The sequence below is a fragment of the Sturnus vulgaris genome, chromosome 6, assembly GCF_052056855.1.
Source record: "Sturnus vulgaris isolate bStuVul1 chromosome 6, bStuVul1.hap1, whole genome shotgun sequence".
In the NCBI taxonomy this organism is placed as follows: domain Eukaryota; kingdom Metazoa; phylum Chordata; class Aves; order Passeriformes; family Sturnidae; genus Sturnus; species Sturnus vulgaris.
Window position 1 is genome coordinate 2,536,008 of NC_142248.1, and position 21,595 is coordinate 2,557,602.

General features: G+C 38.1%; 1 protein-coding gene across 1 annotated transcript in view; it reads right to left on the reverse strand.

Moving 5' to 3' along the window:
• Window positions 1-3,548, reverse strand: part of MUC5AC (mucin 5AC, oligomeric mucus/gel-forming) — a 47,403-nt gene extending 43,855 nt beyond the window's left edge. The window contains exons 1-2 of the mRNA XM_088166695.1: window positions 3,476-3,548; window positions 602-661 (exon numbers count right to left, since the gene is read on the reverse strand). Of these exons, the coding sequence (XP_088022821.1) occupies window positions 602-661; window positions 3,476-3,548 (133 nt within the window). The remainder of the gene's footprint in view (window positions 1-601; window positions 662-3,475) is intronic.
• Between the last annotated feature and the right edge of the window lie 18,047 nt (window positions 3,549-21,595).

The window sequence follows — 21,595 nt, forward strand, 5'->3', positions numbered from 1 at the left end:
TAGTTCTACTTGAGAAGGCCACTCATACCCACAACCTCTGAACGGCTGGAAGACTTTTTTTAACATCTTCCAAAACATATTCCCATCCCATGTATGTCTGGTTGTTCTTGTGCCAAAATTACACTTCACCTTGAAGGGGTTCAACCTCCCTGCTCCTCATAGAAATTTTTCTTTTCAGCCTTCCTTTCCTTGCAAGCATACGCTCCAATATCCCTGATTATCTTCCCAGTCCCTTTCCACATTTACACTCGGCCTGCTTGAATTGTACCCTATTCCCAAGATAAGGTGTCTTGACAGTTTTCAGCACACTAGTATTTTCCTCTCTTTACTGGAAATATATATAATGCTGAGGAAAAATACGTACAGTATATATGCATGTATAAATATATATTAAATTTCTTTTTACAGCTGCATCATAAAACAATGAGGCAAAGCATTGTATTCACAGTTAGGTTATCCACACTACCTGATGATTAATTTTCTGCTAATTTTTTATGGTGCTAAAGGACCTTACACAATTTGTTTACTTTTTCATTCACGCCATGCTCTTTGTCATTAACAAGAGCACAGATATTTGAGCCATGCTATTTGCTTAACTTACCCTTTACTTTCAGTGTGTTTGGAAAGGATGGAATGATTGTCACTCCTTGGGATTTGACAGCTGGTAGAAAACAGAAAGGAGAAAAAGTGACCAGGTTTAACCTTTTTTGAAGTGCTAAAACATGGGTAGAGATTGCCTAGTCTTTTTAGTGAATAACATTTCCTACTGCTAGTTACACTCTAGGGGAATGTTTCCACAAGGTTTTATTGGTGGTTTTTACACAATGCTTTGTGTTCTGTCTTTCTATAAATTTCACTAACAGCTAATTTGCACAGACTCTAGTGCTCTCTTCCATCATTTGCTCAAGACTCCTATCTGATGCTGGTCCTGATACTCTGAACTCAAAAGCAGCAACATGATCCTCAGACCACTGTACTGCAATAGTGATTACAACAGCTATTTTTAAATAATCTCTGGCACATATTTAGCTGGGTAGACTTAATGATCAATTATTTCAGCCTGTCATCACTAATACACCAGTCAGCTTTGGATCCTTCCACCCTTATTTTGCACTGTCCAGTTATGTGTCATGCATGATCTTGTAGTACTTAATTATTTCAATGTTTAAGGTAGTTACAGTTTTCTTATTCTATCGTGAGTGACACAGTGTAAAAAAATGTGCCTTTTATTACCTACTATCAAGTACTTTGGTGATATGCATGTAAACACACACCTGTTCTGAAAATACACTTTTAGATACAAGTTATGTACCTTTCGTGAAGCTAAAGATTAGATAACAGTATCATATCAGCAGAGCAGATCCACTGGGCCAGATCTCAGACAAAGTTCTCAAGCTTAGAGCAGTCAGAGACTGGCTGAGAACTGGATATATTGTACAGAGGGCTTCTCTTTTAATGTGTGTGGTATATTTGAGCTAGGAATAAAACTATTCTAGTAATATAAAAATACTATAGTAATCTTACTATTTATTTAACTATTATTTAACAAAACCCTAGAGAGAGATCAGCATAAAAATACCTACAGTTTTGTCGCTGCAGGAGAGATGGAGAAACATACTCTGACTTTGTTGGTTGTTCACCACCCTGGGCTTGAACTGCATCAAGAAGAGTAGAAAAGGAAATGTGAATGTCAATTTTCTTGAGTTCCCTCATAATGTCTCAATTATATCTGTTTAAACATGCAACACTCAAAAATCAAAGATGTTTATGTACGGGAGGTAAGAAATGCATCAGGACCTATGATGGCCAAACACCACTCCTTCAGCCTTTGCCTTTCTGTTTTTTAATTTTTTGGGTAATAAATTACTGCAGGGAAGCCACCAAAAACATGTTTGTAGTGACTTGAGGGGCCTTCTTCTGTCACAGTATACCTCTGGATTCCCATATAAGCTTTTCAGATGAAGGACCTAAATTTGTTAGGTTTTACGATGACTCTGTGCTTTAAGCATCAGCAAAATCTTTTTTTTTCTAGCTAGAGGGCTTTAAAATAAGTTCCTTTTGTACAGGAAGAATTCACTTTAGGGTTAGAGGACTGTTCTTTGTCAAGGCCAAAGTTACTCTGCATTTTACAGTTTCAAGCACTCTTTGTAATAAGCCACAGGAGGAAAATAAATGCAAGAGCCACATCACAAAGAAGGAAACAGACCTTTCCAATAGACACATTTGTGCCTGTTGATTTCACCCCAAAGCAAATAAACCATTTTCCATTCCATTCCACTGCAGCATCAGAATAGGAATACATCCATTATCTGCAGGGGCCAGAGGGGCTTTCAAGGCAGGGTTTAGTGAGAGCTCAGAGAGCAGCTTGGGGTGAAGACTGTTCTGGCCAGAGAAAACTGCAAGGGCAGGTTCAGCCTCTGCTGCAGCTGCTCAGGGCAGGAGCACTGCAGGGGCCAAGGCTGAAAGCAGAGCTGCAGGGAGCTCTGCCAGTCCCCTCCTGGCCTCTACACTGGGGTGAGGGGACATGTGCCCACTTTTATGGCAGGAGCCGTGCAGTGCCCAGCCTCACAGAGCTTTTGCTTCTCCCTCCACACACACTGCGTGGCTCTGCTGTCTCAGCACTGCAGGTCCCTGCTGCCACTGCACGTTGTGCTAATCTGCAGTCCTGTCATGGGCTGCTCTTTGACATCACCACCTAACTTACTCTGCAACTACCTAGGAGCAGGAAAAATATGAAGTCATACAATAAGAGCTGCACTTGAGACCAAAATGCATTTAAAATTAACCCTTGTTGTTACCTTAAACTTAAAAGGAAGTTATCAGATGAAAAAAGAAAAATAAAAAAAGTTAAAGAGATTTCCATCCATCTGTGACTATTAAGTTCCTGCAGAATATTTATAGTAGTTCCATTTGTTTTCAGCCCATTGTAAACCAACCCTGTGTGCTAAGCTCTTATGCAACCTCATAAGCAAGAGTAAATGAATTTTTAAAATCTATTGCCTGATGATTTTCAAGTAAAATCCTCCTTTTTTCAATACTCTATCATCAGCTGATAAACAGAATCTTTAATAATTCACACAGACATACTCCTCCACTGATTTGTTCTTTTCTAGAGGTACTTGTGCACCTTTTGGTTTGTAATTTAGAAATGCTATACCACACTGAAGTGGATATTAAAAGCTAAATGCAAATCTTGAGGCATTTTTGTAGAAATTCAAATTCTGAGGCAGTTCCACTCAATGCAGTGGAGCTGTTCCAGATTTCAACTGGAGAAAAAAGGACAACAATTTCAAAAGAGTTAATTTCCTTTCCTTAGGAAGGAAAGCTCTTTAAGCAGAAAATAAAATCTTGCATGAAGGTAACAGGTTCTTTAACTTCACAAAGCCAAGAAAAAAAAAATAAGATGCTTCAAACTCCAAAGCAAGTTATAAATTCTTTAAAACAGTAAAAATTCCAAGCAAGTGAATCCTCCTACCTTCGATCTGTATGAAGACCAGGGCTAGTATTGATATCCACAGTGGTATCCGTGTCCCACCACCTTTACCCATCTTCTGGAAGCCCGGTAGGAACCACCGAACTACCTGCCTCTGAGGAAATACCTGTCTGCTCCCAAGTCTTATATAGTGAGAGAGCAGAATTTGGCTCAGTTCCCAGATTGTTTCACAAGGCTCTTAAAAGGTGGGGCTTCAGACATTTTTGTTTTCTTTTGCAAGTGCAGAGGTAAATAGAGGATGCTCTGACTTTCCCTCAGCTATTTACACTCTAGGAGGAGTCTTCTTTCCACATTTTTGATGAAATGTCAAGAAGTGAGCAAGAAGAATTTTTGCTTAGGCATAGTCTTCCCAAATTTTTGTTTACTGTGGGATAAGCACAATTTAAGAGACTTCTGGGTGACTTTTGAGCAGGAAGTTTGAGTGAATTTTTTTTTCCTCCTTAGGCCAAGTGATGATAATTAGCTTCTCAAAAAAACCCCAAAGAAGCTCCACCTGATACAAATTGTTAGAATTGAGTTTGCACCTGCCTATGTAGCTATTTTGCTTGTGAAAATGAAGAAATCAAATGCTATTTAAGGTCAGCAGTTATGCCACTGACCAGGCACAACACAGGGGTACATAAAGAGAATTCTTTCATATTGGTAAGTTAGTAATATGGTCCTTTCCTTGAGGGACTCCTCTTCTCACATGGGCCATTTTAGGGTTATTTCAGCTATTTCATCATTAAAAATTATTGGGATTCTACCTATGATTAAAAAAATAAAATCTATGTGTTTTCTAACTCTAGAGACATTAAAGGACAGATATGCAAGTATTTTTTTTAATATTCCTTATCTTAAGAGCAATGAGAGAGTTAAGAATGTATGTTAAAACAATTATTTACAGCTATAAAACTTTGGGAAATTAACCTTTTATAGTGTTTTACCCTGAGGTGTAGAAATTAACCTTTTATAATGTTTTACCCTGGGGTGTAGAAATTAACCTTTTATAGTGTTTTACCCTGGGGTGTAGAGAAACGGAGTCTTTGACTAAGAGAGCAGATCCCATAATCCCACATGGGTTCAAAGAGTTTCTGCAAGGAAGCAGGTACTGGGATTGTGTCCATGGTCTTTGGAGTCATAACTATGTTGAAAATGGAGTGAAGTTAGCCATTAGAGAGGGATATTGAACAGGTACTGAATTTCTCCTTTAGGTCGCTGAGGAATATTGTCCAGTTTCCATCACTGAGTTATTAAACACCTCCATGAGAATGGTCTAAGTGCTGTTGATAATGCTCTGTAGCAAGGCAATGGACTAAATGCCCATTTGAAATTCTCTCAAATATGGTTTTCTATTATGTTTTATGAAAAATTATCATGGAACCACAGAATCCTAGAATGGTTTGTATTGGAAGGGACCTTAAAGATCATCCAGTTCCAACCCCCTGCCATGGACAGGGACATCTTCCACTATCCCAGCTTGCTCAGAGCCCTGTCAAACCTGGTGTTGGACACTTCCAGGGAATGGAGCATCCACAGCTTCTCTGGGCAGCCTGTCCCAGTGTCTCACTCACCCCACAGAAAGGAATTTCTTCCTAATATCTAATAAAAATCTACTCTCTGTTAGATTTGAAGAAGTAACTTCAACACTAAGAGGAAAATAAAAAGCATAGTTTTTACCTAAGCAGCAAACAAAAGCAAGAAAATATGCTGGTTGTCCTGAACCTGAATTTTAAGAGTACAACTATTTAAATAAAGGTGACACAACGAAATTGAACTGGAAGTTTTGATGGAAAGAATTTTTCCGTTTCAGTCATGAGTTTATACCTTTGGCAACTTCATTGATGTGTAGCTCTGTAGAATTCACCTTAGCACTATTTAACAAGGAAAAGAAGATGTCTACAGGATACTTGTATATACATGCAGTGAAAATTTAAGGAAGTATCGTTGTCTCTAATGGTGATTATTGAAGTTCCAGGATGGAGGTCTGGAAAAAAATAAAAAATTATAATGGATTTAAATGATACATAATTAAAGTAATGATGAAATTGTATGGTAAACTCATGTGGGTAACACACATAAGCTTATTAAGAGATTATGCTTACGAAAAGCAAAATATGCTTTATGAATCATTGTATTACTTACGACTAAAAATCAATTTATATCAACAGTTGCTATGCTGTGGTTTCATATACATTTCCTGCATGTTCAGGGAAGCACGGTGATCTCTGAGACATCCCAGTTTGGTCATCACAAATTAGGCTGAAACCGGTTTACAGTTCAGTTTAACCCCTTTAATTGAGTTTTGAGGCACCATCAGAAGTGATTCTCTACATCTGTATTTTTGACTGAAATGTTCAAATTTCATATATGTCATGAATATTATAATCCTGATATTACTAAGTGGTTGATTCATGGACTATGACTCTTGCCATATTAAATTTCTTATCTTGTGCTATTTCTTCTTAGAAATTATTATAAAATGTGTTAAAATGTATGAGACATTCAAAAATAATATCAAATATTTTGCTAAATTGATTTAGTAGCATCATTAATTATTAAAATAAATAATTTCTCTTCAAATTGTATTTCATCTCCATTCACTCAATAGATATACATAGGTGACATGGGAGAGTATATTTTAAAAATTAGTGGGAGTAACATGTCTTATTTTTGTAACCTCCTTATGATCAAATCCATACAATTGACTGCATAAACAGAAATATATGTTTGAAGAATTTATTGATGTACCTATTTTAAATTTTTTTACAGAAAAGTTAGAAGATTTTGCCATTGCATTTGACCTGGAAACCCTCATGTTTCTTTCTATAGTTTCTCTTCCTTTTTCACAGGATCATATTCCTACTCTCTACCTCTGCAATATTGAATTGAATGAAATATTTCAGTAAAAGAGTTGTTAGCATTTTCAGATCCATTCTTTTCAACCCTACATGATCAAATGCTGCATGGTGGCAATGTTATTTACACATCTTACTCGTGATTTCTGAATCTCCTTCTTCATAAAATAAAATGAGACCATCATATCTTATCTTCATAGATACCCACTGTAGAATGCAAATAAAATGTGATAGCAAACTTGGTTAATTTTGGGTGCAATAATGACTGAAATCAGGGTCTCCATTTATAGTTAGAAAAGACAGAATGAAGAATTTATAGAGACATGCACAAGGTTGTCTAGTCCACCTGGTGCCGTACTGGAGTAGGGAGTATTCATTTCGAGGGAAGGAGGAAAACAGGTGTAATTGTCAGGAATTACAGCACTTCCTCTGTGTGAGTGCTCAAATGCAAATTTTCAAGGAGCTGCCTGCTGGACTTTTCTCTGGCTGGACTTTTCTCTGGCTGGTCATTTGGCCACTTCTGAAGCCATGCTTAAGCTCCAGAGTGATGCTGGGACACTTGGCATGGGATTCAGCTGAAGTACCATTCTGATTGCCCCTGAATTTTGACCTGTGCAAATTCAAATGCATGATTTTTATCTGAAAGCTTCTATGGAAATGTGAGGTAACTGATCAATTTCAGCTTAAAAGTTGTTCATTAATATCACAGGTGTTCTCTTACTTATGTGAAGATGAACTACATTTCAAAAAGCTGCAATAAGTATATTTCATAATATGATACAATACAGTCTATCTAAAGTAAAGCTATAGTTAAAGACTAAAATATGGATACAACTCCTTTTATGTTCTTTACCAGATCTTAGTCAAACACAGAGCCATTGATCCATTCCTTTACTCACTAATGCTTAGATAAAACTCATTAATTGAAAATCAAATCACATAATAACTGAGATTTTAAGCCATTTCATTAACATGAGTAGTTCTCCTGTCTTGTAGCGTGTGCATTGTAGAGGAGCAATACATAATGCTTTACCCACCATTGCAATCCCTATGCTTTTACTGCAAAACAAGTAATAGGTGACTTAGGGTCTGTTTCTGGTCTGTTCATTTCAAAGTTTGAAGTGTCATTTAGAAGAACCCAAGCAAAGCAGGACATTATAAGTCAGGCACTGGAGATGACTAGCTGCAACATAAGAGGCTCATTAACACCAATATGACTAGGAAGTAAAAGATATTGAGAAGAGTATCTCTCATTTTATTTAACAGTTTTTCTCTGGGAAGCAAATCCATCAGAGAACAACTAAGAGTACTGTGTTTAGACATTCCCCCTAAGGAAAGTCAGTAAAGGAAAAGCCATGTGCACTCTGTACCATGAGAAGTATGAACATAGGGGCCAGAGTAGGGTTTCCATGTTGTCTGAACACGTCCAGGATATCTCTGTGTATAAAGGGGATAAACACTTAAGCCTCTTTACAGTTTGTAAACACAGACACCACAAGCATGCATGCCAATATTTGCAATTGGTATTATAGACTGAAAAATGGATGTACACACACATACTGGAGGGCATATTTACAGTGTGCAGTGGTGCATGTTGCAGAGATCCCTCTGTTAGCAGCTGCCAAGGTAAATTCATAATAGGAAATAGTGTCACTGCATTGAAAGGAAGTTGCACCAAAGAGAATTTGGTTTTTTCTGAGGCACTGACACTGCAGCACTGTGTTTGGGATCAGAGCTTTACCCAGAGCTATGCAATGCCACAGGGCCTTTGCAGCACTCTGTAAAAACAGCTGAGAGATGGGGTCTGTTATGCAGTGCCTTGGTGAGCCAAATCAAAAATCAGTCTTTAGAAACAACTGATGTTTGCAGGCTTAGGGAAATAAATGGTACAACGAGTCAAAAAGTGGGTGAAATGGAGGGCTAAGCTGAGCAATATCTATAAACCCTCAAAGGAACCTGTTGGTGATGCACAAGCTCAAAAAATCTGTGTTAATATACTCTGGTGGACACAATTCTGCTGAATGATACTTCGTTTGTTTGTTTGTTTGTTTTTTGCAATAATATAAACTACAGACTGTGTGTAAGTGGAGACAGATATATATGTATATATACTATTACCACTAGCAAGTTTTGTCAGAAGTTCGATTATTAGTGGACCTTTGAGTATATTCCCATATCTTAAATCAGTAGCAGACTTCCCTATTCCATAAAATAATGCATGGAGGATATCATTAAATGCATACAAGCAAGGACAAACATGGAAAAAGAAACAAAATCCTTTGCTCCATGTGTTATTCAAGACTCAGAGTAATTAACTAAATTTATAGAAGTGGTATAAAATTAGCAGAGATCTCTTTAGTATTTCAGTTCAAATATTGCCATTCACATGAATAATTTAGGCTTCTGTTATGTCATCCTCCTTGAAGGGAGAGCATATTCCTGGGGATATCTGTGTATGTGTGTTCAATCTCTTCTATAAAGTTACTTTTAAAAGTCCTTTTCTATATTCGGCATTTCAATTCACTTGGATAACTTGGATAATGGTACAGCATAAAGACAAACTAATGGAAGATGTTGAACAAAATGCAGGGAGGTAAAAATTGGCCACAAATTAATTTCATTTGGAAATCTGGCTAAGGTTTATAAATATCGAAGGACTGCTATAATTTCTCTACAACCTTATTGTAGTAGCAGGGATAAGAATCATAATCACTTTGGAGACAAACCTGATGCTGATTAATGTAGTTATTAATGTGAGGGTTTATTGTGTTCGTGGTTTTTATCTATTTTTTTATTTTGATTTTAGTAAATTTTAAGGAGAGCTTATATTTATTTTTATAAAGTATTACTAAGTTTGCAAGGTCAAAACACTAGGAGGTATTGATGTTAAGACCATCAGTGCAGTTCCATGAGACAGTTTTAAATTACATGGGTGAAATGTTATGTTTCTTAGAGGGTTCTCGCTTTTTTTAGACAGAGCTTAGATAATGAATGTCTTCTCTTGTTTAATTATTTTTACCTATGTGTCCTAACACTTTGTTGCTGTGTGTTATTCAATCCTTGGTGAACACAGTCAGCAATTTCCTCAGTTACTTTTCTGTGGTGCCCATCACTGGGGTCTCTGAGAAGTTCATCAGTAGTAGTGTATTGCTTTTGAAAATATATTTTTAAGTACTTGGGACATATTATCTTTTTTTTACATATTGCTAAATAAGACATATTAATTTTGGGGGGCAAATGGTATAACATCCCTAGGATTAATTTTCAAAATATGGAACTTCATTGTGGCAGCCTCGTGTTTATATACCATCTTCAGACAGAACTGTGAAGGTCCTACAGCTCTGCAGATGAGATGTTGAAGTCCAGCACAGAATCTAGAAGAAGAAAAATCACCAAGTGTGAAGATTCCGTTTAAATAAATATGCTCAGCATCAAAACCATTCCAAATAAAGGAGAATTTGAATCCATTTCCACACGGCGACATCTGTGTGCCATTTGCAGTGGCCAAATTCTGCAGGGGGTGAGAGAGGAGTGTGGACAAGGATCAAGCTCAGAGCGTGCTCTCACTGAACCTCGAATCCGGGTTCAGCTCCCTGCAGCAGGAGCCTGATGTGCACACAGTCCAGTGGAGAGCAGCAGGATCCAACCGCGGGCTCGGGGTTGTGCAATGCTGTGTGTGCACACAAAGATGGCACATGGTGATTTCTGACAGCCTGCACTCCCTGCCCACGGAAGGAACCCTTCCTCGGTGAGCCTGAGCAGGGACAGAACCACTCCTGAGAAATTCTCATGGGCTCTGTGCTGTGAGTTATCACGGACTGTGGGGTTTAGATATATCCTCTAAATATGCATCATGGGGGTGACTAATTGGGCTTGCATGGTTTGCTAAGCTGAGCTGTCAGACTCCTTATCATTTTGCAGTGCTGAAGTATGATATAAAACAAGAATGCTGTCAAACTTGAGCAGCTAGGCTTGTATTGAACATTCAACACGTCAGTGGATGAAGTGTCTGCTGACCTTTTTTATAGTCACTTTTCGGCTTTTTTGATCTAAAAACTATGAAAATCCTTATCAGCTTTGGTTAGTTCCTGAAAACTGGTGCTGCATGTTCATGTTTTGAAAATGGGAATTGTATGGACTGAATTTTCTTACCCTGACCTGAAATGACTTGCAGAGTTAGGGATGAAGAAAAGATTATTCTGCTCTTTTCCATTGCCATCATCAAGCAAATTTTATCCATGGCAGTTTGACTGTCAGTCTTCAGTAGGAGATTGATGTTGTGAGCTGGTACTTGCAGATGCTCTGAGTGTAGATCTTCTAACTCTTCACCTCTGAGTGCTAACAATATCTCTGATGAAATGAAGGTGGAGTCTGAATTATTAGTAATAAATTGAACAGGACAATCACATGTAGATTTTAGATCTGAAACTGATTTTTGTGAGCTGCTGATTAGGAAAGCAAAGGCACTGTCTACAGTCACGCTAGATGTGACATTCTGTGTGTGGTTAGTTTTAATACATGCTTATGGGCTGATGCCTTTATACAGAGTAGAAGAGCTGTGATTCCTTTTATACAACACAACAAAGCACAGTTATCTCTTGTTTATATTGCTATAAATAATTTAGGGTTGTTGTTGAAGTTTCTGGAAACAATTTTGGACACTATAGAGAGAAAAAACTGCACTAGATCAATGAAAATAGGCAGTAATGAATGCATCAAACGCAGATCTGAATTGAGAATCTTTCAATCTCTATGCAGTGGATGCTGAAGAGATTTGAAGAAAGCTTGTCCATTGTTGAACTAATTACACAATCATGGAAATGGATGCACAAAACATTTCTGTAAAAAGCTGACTCTTTTGGAAACTGAAGGTGAAGTAGGGTTTCTTATTGAAATTTATCTCAGATTAATATTGACACAAAGGGCTGTTTTGCATTTTTAGCCTTATCAATGCAATAACTTTTTGATAGAGAAAATATTGCCGTGAAATGAAGAGACATTTTTCTTGTCTTCACAAGAATAAACAAATAAATTACTCCCTACAGTCTAAGAAAGAAATAGAAAAGTTTGACGTATGTTTCATAGCAGGTAGTGGGCTCTTAAGCCTTCTGAAACCAACACAATCCAGAAAGCTGTTCATCTCCATTTTGTGCTTCTGTCCAACAAGAAGAGAAACAGGAAAAGTAAGTTTGCTTTTATGGTGTGGATCCTGCAGTTTTGGAACTCCTTTGTATGCTCATTTGTTCTCTCTGAATCATTCTTGCAAACAGGTGGGGAGTGCTTTCTTTCCTTGCAGGTTTTGGATTGAATTCAAGGCTCCAGGAAACCCAAGTCTCTTACGCTGGTGAAATTCAAAGCAGTTCAGCATAACTCAGTTGGGCTGCACGGAAGGAAACCTGTGAGTCCCACGCTTTGTCAGTGGTATTCCAAATACTACATTTCTTGACTCAAAGACTTAAAACCATCAGGTGATCACTTTTGTTGAATCATACTCCTGTATATCTCACATGCATTTTATCCTGTACTTTTTTTTTCATGCAACTTGCCAATTTACATTTAGGGCTCATCATTTCGGCAAATATCCCTTCTTGGCTCAGAGATTCCTGATGACAGAGAATTGCCTGCATCTGTTGAAAAGCTGTTTTCGTTGTTGTATATTCAACATTGCTACACGACAGTCTTCCTTTTCTAAGGGAAGGATCAAGGGGGGAAAGCCTACACTGCATACTTACATCAGCAGCTGAAGCTTTTCCCAGCTGAACACTAAGTCAGTTTGCTGAAAGATTTATGTCAAAATTTGGTTAAAATCTGTTTGACAGCCTTGTTTTTCATACGGAGTTTCAGTTCCCAGGAAATCAGTCCAGTTTTATCCCACACGAGTGAAGGTGGATCAGATCAAGAAAGAATATTGACTGCAGGTGAAAAAAGCAAAAGAAGCCTTTAGCTGTGTTAGGAATTGTTTGGGTTGTTTGCAGTCACATTGGAGCTGTACAAGAGTCACTTCAGCCTGTTCTCTAGGCTCTCTGATGTACTTCAATTTTGCTGTAACTGCTGCATATCAAAGGGTTTAAATTATTTTTTCTTTTATGATTTGTATAACAGTAAGTACTGAGTGGTTTGTGCACATTATGGCTTGAAGCTTCATCAAGATAGACCCTCATGTAAAACAGCTTGTCATGGGTCACATTAATTTATTACATTTACACTGATTAGGGTGGCTGAGGAAATACAACAGGCAATGTTGTAATCAATAATGTAAAAGGACTTTCCCTTCTAGTGGTTCCAAGCTGTATTGGTAAGTACCAGTAAGAGTTTGTAATAAAAAATGTATACATTTTCTCTCATGTAACATTATAATATCCTAGATTCTTAAGTAGTGAAAAAAGGTTCCAGTGTATCTGACCTATAAAATCTTGATATTCAATTAAACTTTTTCCACTGAAGGATTCCTTTCCACATAATCACAAAACTTACTATGCTGTTCTCAAAGCAAAGGATTTTCTCAGCATACTCTCCACTCTTATGGAAATAATTATTATCTCTGTGTTGTGCAATCCACTAAATTCAGTGGTCCTGGGAGATAATCCACCTTCATAAGCAATGTTCTTTGGCAATCTAATTTTACAGAAGATAGGGGGAAATTCCTTCAGTTTAGAATTTGCATTGTTTTAACTTCTAAACTGAGAAAAAAAAGCTTGGGATTTAGTTTGTTTTTTTGATTTGGTTTGGTTTTTTGTGTTTTTTTTTTTTTTTTTTTTTTTTGTTTTTTCTTGTTTCCTTTTTTTTTTCCCTTTATATTTTGTTGGGGTTTTTTGTTTTGTTTTGTTTTCTGGTATGTGTGTGTTTTAAATAAGAATGGGTATGTCTTATGGTCCTAGCTTAGAAGTTTAAAAATTAGAGAAACTGAAGGGATGATGGTTTGTGCTGGTTCCTACATTGGTAAACAAAGGGATAGGGTACAAACACCTGACAAAGCAGGTCAGAGCCAGAAACTGTGCATGAATAAGCAAATAAATGGGTCTAAGGACACTCTCCCTGTATAAAGAGCAATGAGTGTTTTACACTGTGCAGTTACAACATGTAAGATTAGCCAGGACAAATCCTATTAAAATCTTAAATACACAACAAGCCTAGCCACTGTCTAGGGCAGTGTATAACAAAGCTCAGTATTTAATAACAATGTTAAGTGCTAAGAAAGGGTGGAGGCCACAGCTATGGCATCGGTGAGGATTTTAGGTGCCCACAGTCTATGCACAATTTCAATCGCTCCTGCCTTTGCCATTCCCTGAAAACAAGGCATTTAAAACTCAGAGCCACATTTCATAGTGTGAAAACAGTATTTGTTGAAACATTGTAAGTCAGAAACAATGCTTTTGTTGGCAGCCTTCTTGACATGTGCTTATTCAAAGCAGGGAAGAAATGGTACAACACAGAGTATTGAGAAACAGCCCCACACAGATCTCCCTTGCATTACTACTTCTCTTCATTCCAGTAACTACAAAGAATAAAACTCACAATGGAAATGCAACCATACTGTGTCCTGGTGGGTGTGCAGAGAATCTTCTTGTCCCCCTCTCATGAGAATGTTGGGAGATTAAGGAGGAAAAGTGGAAGGAATGGTAATTTAGGTAGTATGCTGTGCAATTCTGCACCTTAAACCCTGGCCACAATCCCAAACAGGATTTGCTTACAGCTCACTGTTTCTTGAAGGCATTGCAGCTCTGGTTAAGGTGAGTTAAAAGAAATCTAGCATCTAGAAATGGAATGGAGAGGGGCTGGGCTGAGCAGGAGATGCTTTGGACAGACTGCTTCCTTCATGTGTCACTACCATCATCTGCAAGATCACTGAGCCTAAAGAGAGGGCTTACCCTCTACAGTGAATAATGTATTTAGAGAGTTTTGCAGCTATCCCAATTATTGCCAATTGGTCCTTACATCCTCAACACCTGGAGTCTGACTAGCATATCCTTGACTGCATTATTTGAGAATAGCCAGAAGTCTTTCCCTATTGCTAGCAGGAAATGCAATCATCATAAGAACCACTGGTAGTTACAAATTGAAGTCTGATTTGAAAATCTCTTTAATCAGGATGAAACTGCAGTAAAACTTCTTGGCAGCTGACACACATAAGGATGTGCAGCAATGCTTATCTTTAAGCAAAGCATAAGACTTGCAAGCCTACATCATGTGAAGCAGGAAGTAAAAGGATGCTATTTTAAAGACATGCTAAGTGGATATTACAGCAAACTGCATGCACTTGCCTGGCTGGCTTCTGGCATCTATTTTCCTCTGCAATTTCTGAATACTTGTTGCCCATCTGAGTATCTTCAAGAAGTGGTGTTACCAAAATCATGAATGAAACATTGAATGGCTTTATGTCCGATGTATATGTTCATACAAAGAATGATTTGTAATATCAGTATAATATATAATAATAACTTGCTCTATTAATTTAATAAACTATTAATTTTTATAATTCCTATCTTAGCAATTTCCCATTCCCTTAGGTATTACTGCAAAATCTGTGCTATTTGAATATGTCAGTATTTTCTATTGGAGTGAAAAGCGGATTTTATCATGACAGTATTTTTAAAACAAAATATTAATCAAGTACACAGTCACAGAGATTGCCAAAAGGTTGTTCTGCTTAGTGCCAAAACACTAAATTAACAACTTCAAGTCAAGCATCATCGAAAACAAAGACTAGCTCGTTCAACCATTATCTAAGAGAACAAGAACTACAGCAAGGAATACAATTTTGTAGCTGGTTTCCACCCAGAAGTGCATGCTTGATACTAAGCTGTGCTCTGCAGACAGGTGTCTGAAAGAAAATTTCTCCTGTTCAGTAAGAACAAAGTAGAGAACTCTCATTTAATTTTATCTGAGATTCATTCAAAGCTTTCACTTGACAGTAGCCATACCACCTACAACCCCACAGCTCCCAAATTTGGAATTCTTGTTCAGCCAAAATGTTTCGTGTGAAGACGTACAAGATTAAATCCATTTGTTTCTGCAATGACTGCAAAAAACAAAATCGCACTTTCACCCGGAGAGGTCTCCTGGTTCATCTCATGTGGATAGCAGAGTCATTTATTCCTGGTGGGTGTTGTTGTGTACTAAGGAGTTTAAATATACTGAGCTGAGCACCAGCCTGCACGTATGAGGAGCATGCCAGTTTACACAGGGCTTCTGCAGGTGTCAGGCAGCACCTTCTACAAAATGGAAGAGACAAATATCACTGTATCTGTCACAGGTCCTTGGAAAACAACCCTGAATACCAAGAGTTTCCCCTTGGCTAACTAAACAGGGAGCAGCACACCTGAAAGGGCACGTTCTTATGGAGAGCTATGTGCAGCAACAGCAGGAAATAAGCAGAGTCCTCAGAAATCCGTGTTGCCAATGCACATGTCACAGGTTCTTTCCATAATTACATTCTCTAAGATCAACACATTTCAGCCAGGAAATTTAACTGTATTTTGAACAAAACCACTCTAGCCAGGTTAAAATCCGGATTCTGAAGTATATTGTGTCTTTATCTGTAGTAGAACCTTCAATTGAACTAACAAAATATATTGACCCTATAGTCCCTGTAATTAATTACATCAAACTTCTGTGCAAGTATCCTGTGGCTTGTGGTTGTTTGCTTGGCTGTTTGAGACCATGGATACCTGCAATGTGCAACATCCTGTTGACAAGATCACACATTTTCACAACATTATCCCATTCCCAGTTCCTCCCAGTCCATCCCAGTTCCCATTTTTCCATTCCCAGTTCCTCCCAGTCCATCCCAGTTCCCATTTTTCCATTCCCAGTTCCTCCCAGTTCATCCCAGTTCTCAGAAATGCTCAGATGCTGTCCCAGTGAAATTCAGTCCAAATTAAGCCTTGGTTCCAAGTCCCATTTCCCCCTTGTTAGGCAAGGATTTGGCTGATGACTCCTGACTTTGCCTCCTGGCAGGGCTACAGGGGCCAACCAGACTCTGCAGCTGAGGAAAGGTGGAGTCTCCCTTGAGCTCCTTTTCTGTCCTGGCAAGTAGTGAAATAGGGATTCAAGGAGCAAAGCTAAAGTGAGAATGGAGTGAGGATGCTGAGGCAGTTTGGGGGAAAGTCTTCTTTGGTGCACAGAGGAGGAAAAGGCCATTTTTAGAAAATAAGGGAGGAAGATTTTGACCCTTCTCATTATTAATCGTAATTATTTATTATGATACAAGTTAATACAAGCGAATATAAGTTAAAAATGAAATTCTGCATTTGTATGAATTTAATGACTGATGGTTGTGGTTAAAGGTTTTCTGACAATTACTTCTTTCAACAAACAGTTTCTAGATCACTTGTTTGTATCTACCATCTTTGGGAGTTATAGAATGTTTGTCTACTTTTATTTCGCAGAATCACAGAATCAATTAGATTGGAAAAGTCCTGAGATCATCGAGTCCAACCTACTTGTTTGTTTTTCCATATTTGTTCAAGGTGCCAGCTGGGAAGTGGCTTCTGCTAAGTTTAGAAAGTAACACTTACTCTGCTGCAGAAAAAAATTACGTTACATTTCTAACATGACTGTTACATTGGGAAAATGATGGAAAGTGGTGGTTCTCACACTGTGATGCCGTTTTGGGATTTTGTCAGGATAGTCAGGTTTAATGCTGTTTAAGAGGAAAACAGGATTCACCAGTTCAAGATCAAAATGTAAGAACAGGAGGAGCTTACACCAGAGATTTCAAGTCAAAAGGTGAATTTCCTGAAAGTGCTACACATCTCCACTCAGTTAAGGACAGGGATGCTGGAGTTTCACCTCTGTCTCTTGCTCTGTGTAGCAACAAATAGTGCAAAGGATTGGAAGGAGAGCTCTCATCACCCAAACAGTGAGGCAACAGGAAAAACTGCCTCAAGGTACACCAGCCCTGAAGATCTGCTGCTGAAGGAGAAAAAAAAATCCCCATCTGGGTCTCAAATTAGACAAAGTGAATATGTAAACCTTAGACAAATTCTGTTTTCATATGAAAGCATATGAAAGTATTGCATAGAAATGTGATTTTTCAAACGAATGGTGGGATGATAGTAGTTTTTTCAGAACTCTTAAGATTTCTGACTTCATCTGCTGTTTGATTATCTAGAATCAGTAAAGAAGGCAGTGTCCTGGACCAGCTAATACTGGCTTTTTCTGCCAGGTCAGACACTCTGGCTCCCCTGTGAAATTGTTTCCTGAGACATTTTCTGATCTCATTCAATATATCTTTTCATAATCAGACTCCCAGAGATATCTGACCACTGCAGTAGCTCTTCAGCAATCCAGGCAACAGATAATAACCTTTGCAAAGCTGCTGCCTCTGAAGCCACTACTGAATTTTTACGGAGTGACTTAGAGGAAATTGTGTTGCCAATATTTAATTTGTTTTTATATTATGTAATAATGTAAGACTTAAAAACAAGTTAAAGATATTTATAATGTGTGTGAGTCCTTTGGGAAGATTGGAAAAGCCTCTTAAAAAAAAAAAAAGAGTAAGTCAAACTAGGATCTGAGATAAAGTTCAGTTAAACTTGTGAGTTGAGTAGAGTAATTATTAGCCAGCATGATTTTTAATAAATGAGCATAAACCTCATATATGACCATATATGACTTGGATATATAAGCACATAGAATTAGGTTTGCATTCAGCCTGTTCTGTAGAGAGGAATGCTCATTATATCAGTGTATGGACAACTTTTAAACCAAATATAATGCTTTAGGTGGGATAGGAATCCTTTATCCCACATTCAGTGTGTGTGAATATCTAGCTGTAAAAGATCCCTATTTCCTGTAAATGATGTTCCCAAATGGGATCACATTGGTCCCTTAAATGAGGTTTTAGGGCAAAGCTTGTTCTACACTTCAGTCTCACACTTGAATTCTCTAAATGCTTAAGTTAAAGCAAGAATTGTATCTGGGTATTTATTCTTTGTTATATGTCCATGATAATTTAATTTAAAATTCTCCCTAAACCCCTGAAAATTTGACATAAATTTAAATAAATTTTTGCATCAAATGTCTCACAGGAAGCCATTGTTTGTATATACCTAACTGGAAAATGTCTATTATGTTACCAGAAATTTGTAGAGGTAAATACTTGGGTACTGTGAGCCAACCCTCTTCTTTCTACTTATTTCATTGTAGCTCTCTTGATTTAATGATGAGTTGGGTTCATGATGACCTGTAAGAGGTGTTCCCTGGAAAAGAGATGTTAAACTGGGATTCTCTGCCCTCCACTGAGGCCACTCAGATGTACACCTGAACATTAATACTGAAACCATAATTTACATCTTCCAAAAGCCTGAGAAAGTTTGGATCTGCATCACACTCTTGTCTCTTCCCTCTGATTACAAACTGGGCTTTGCCTGTTCCACATTTGTGGCAGGCAAAGGTCTGTTATTTTACAATACACGGCTCAGACCTTATGTCTAGTAAAAAATGAAATGTAGGGAATTTAGGGAAGATGGCCCTGTACAGGAACAATGACCAAAGAAAAATGAAGGTGTTGGGTGACCTAAAGCCAGTCTTGAGAAGGTGACTACGGATGGTGGTATGAAGTTATGAGCATATAAACAGAAGCTGAACTGCTGTCCTTATATATATATCTATAAGTACAAATATCTTGATCTCAGACTAAATCTCTGCTCTACTTAGGTGTGTAGTTATGGGGCAAAGTATTTCCACGGTGGTCTGCAACAAAAGAACAAAGAAACAGACAGCAGAACGGGCACAAGTAATAATATATAGGAAAAAAGTAGAAAGTGTGGGAGCAGGATATAGCACAACACACACAGAATGCAATTCTGTGAGTAAATATTAGCAAAGAATTACTGCAGATATTCATCCAGGTCAAGGAAAGTAGATATGTGTGTGAAAACAGCTGGTCTGTTCAGCCACTACACACCTGTTCTCTTGGAGGCATTCCATGGATTGGAAGGACCAAGTGCAAGACTGAAATCCCAAAACACCCTGCCACAGCCCGTTCTGCTGGGCTCACAGCATTGCACAAGGCAATCAGGAAAGGAGAACTTCATGAAATTGTGTGCAAGACGGAAATACCCTGCAGGAAAAACGTCTGCCCCCTCTGAACATTTATCTCCAAGATGTTACTGTTAAGGCTGGGACTAGGTCAAGGAGGGAAATGAGCTGCATTTTAAACCTCTGTACCCTCTAGCTGTTTGTGTTCAGTCAGTCACCCACAGCTAATGTTTCTCCTTCTTTTATCTCTGTTATGACAGGTCCGAGCTACACCAGATGTACCATTTGTAGGAACAGCTCTTTAGGGCATGAGGAGGTCCATGAGAACCTCCTCCAAGATGCACCCAGTGTGTGGTGGTGCTGATGGCAGAGCTTTCAGTCACTGTTTACACTGACAGACATCACATATTGCTGTGGCAGCAGTCATGGCAACAGAAAGCAATGTTCAGAGCAGAGAACAGTCTTGATAATAACCTGCTTACTTTTTTTTTTCAATAATGCTCTTTGGAGCAGATTTGACAGTGCCACACAGATCACCAGGAAGGAAGAAGTGACTCGGAAAGAAGGAGCAAGAAGAAAGAGAAGAACATGGTAGCAATGAAAAAGGCTAGAAACTAGCTGGTTTTCTATTGCAGTGGGAAAGGAGATGTTCACCAGTGACCAGCCAGCTCTAATAATACCTTTTGATGGTAAAGACTAATGATAAGAACGGCTCATAAAGAAATAACTCATCTCCTCCTATATACAGAGATGCAGTCACAAGTCACCTTTAAGTGTATAGGATCCTTTTTCTGTTCAGTGGCTTTCTGAAATATTCTATCAGTTCTAGAATTAAATAAGGAACCCTGCTCCATGTCAACATGGGTCTTTATTTTGCTATTAGTCCTACATCTATTCAGATAGGTGATTGATCATACCTAGACCCTTGGGAAGAAGTTGAGATGGTTTACCCCTTTGGTATCTGCAGCAACCCCCAAGTAATGCTCCCAGGAATAAAAAGGTGCTAGAGCTTAACAGATGTAACATTCTCCAGTTTAACTATGTCCAATGTTCCCGTGATTTCATAGCTGCACTTCTCAGGGTTAGAGTCTCATAGCCAGCAGCTAGGAGAATTCAGAACCCAAAATTCAGATCCAAAGCCCAAAGCTATTGGATAAATCAGTTTTACCCTCCCGAGGATGCAAGGCTGTGTTGTATTTCTGAGCAGAAGGAACATGTCAGCCTGTTACCTGACACAGCATCCAGGGACGGTCTCCTGCTGTCCTGGAGGTTGTGGAGCTCCCCATAACAGCTTCCCATCTGGGCAAACTTTGGATTTCATGTGTGCACCCAGCGAGGAGGGAAAGCTGCATCACCAGTAATGGGAAGGAAGAAAGCAGAAAAAAAAATCTTGAAGCATGTAAGCCCTTCACTGAGTAATTGGTTTTGTTAATGTGCTAAAATATCTGCTAAAAGACAGAAGTTTTGCTGCCTCACAGATACTGTTGTTTCAACTGATTTTGGGGGATAAATTGATTGTTTGGCCATTTGCATGTTAGAATTGCAGCCAAAACCAGAAGAGGTATGAAGCCAGAGCAGCATGGACACCTCATAGATAATTATAATGGGATGAGGTATAGAGGAAAAAAGTGTCAACTATTTCTCAGAAACTGATAAACTATTTATAACATATAACAAAACAAAAGCAAACTCATTTACTCTTCCCCCTGACACACTAATGTGTGAGCTCATAGTCTCTATCTGGCCAACAAAAATATTACCAGTGTGTGGAAAATTAAAGAGCTAAACTAATCCTCTTCCTTTTAAAGAGGATATAGAAACAATATTTTAAAAGTAGAATACACATATATGAAACCCATAAATGTTATAATAAAGGGCATGAGATACATATACGTATCAGAAGAAATCAAACGAGCAGCTCTTAAAAGGGGGGACATAAGGAGGAGGAAAAAATTATCTGGCATTAGCTGAGAAGCTATCAAGCAGAAAATTGCCTGGTTTAAAATAAATTAGAAAGAGAAATTCATAATTTTTGAAGGAAAATGCACAATGAGGAAGGAAAAAGGGTAAAAAGAACAGTAATATAGTTTGATTTTAAATAAATTCCTTTGGAAATAAGCCTAATGGAGGTGGTTTGTGAAAGACATTATTTTCATGCAAACAGGAAGCAAAGAAATATTGAAAGCAAATATATAAAATAATGTTCTAGAGTAAAGATGAAAGTTACAGTTATGATTCTTTTTCTTTTACAGACTGCCAAAATTCCTCCTTCCTCCAACCC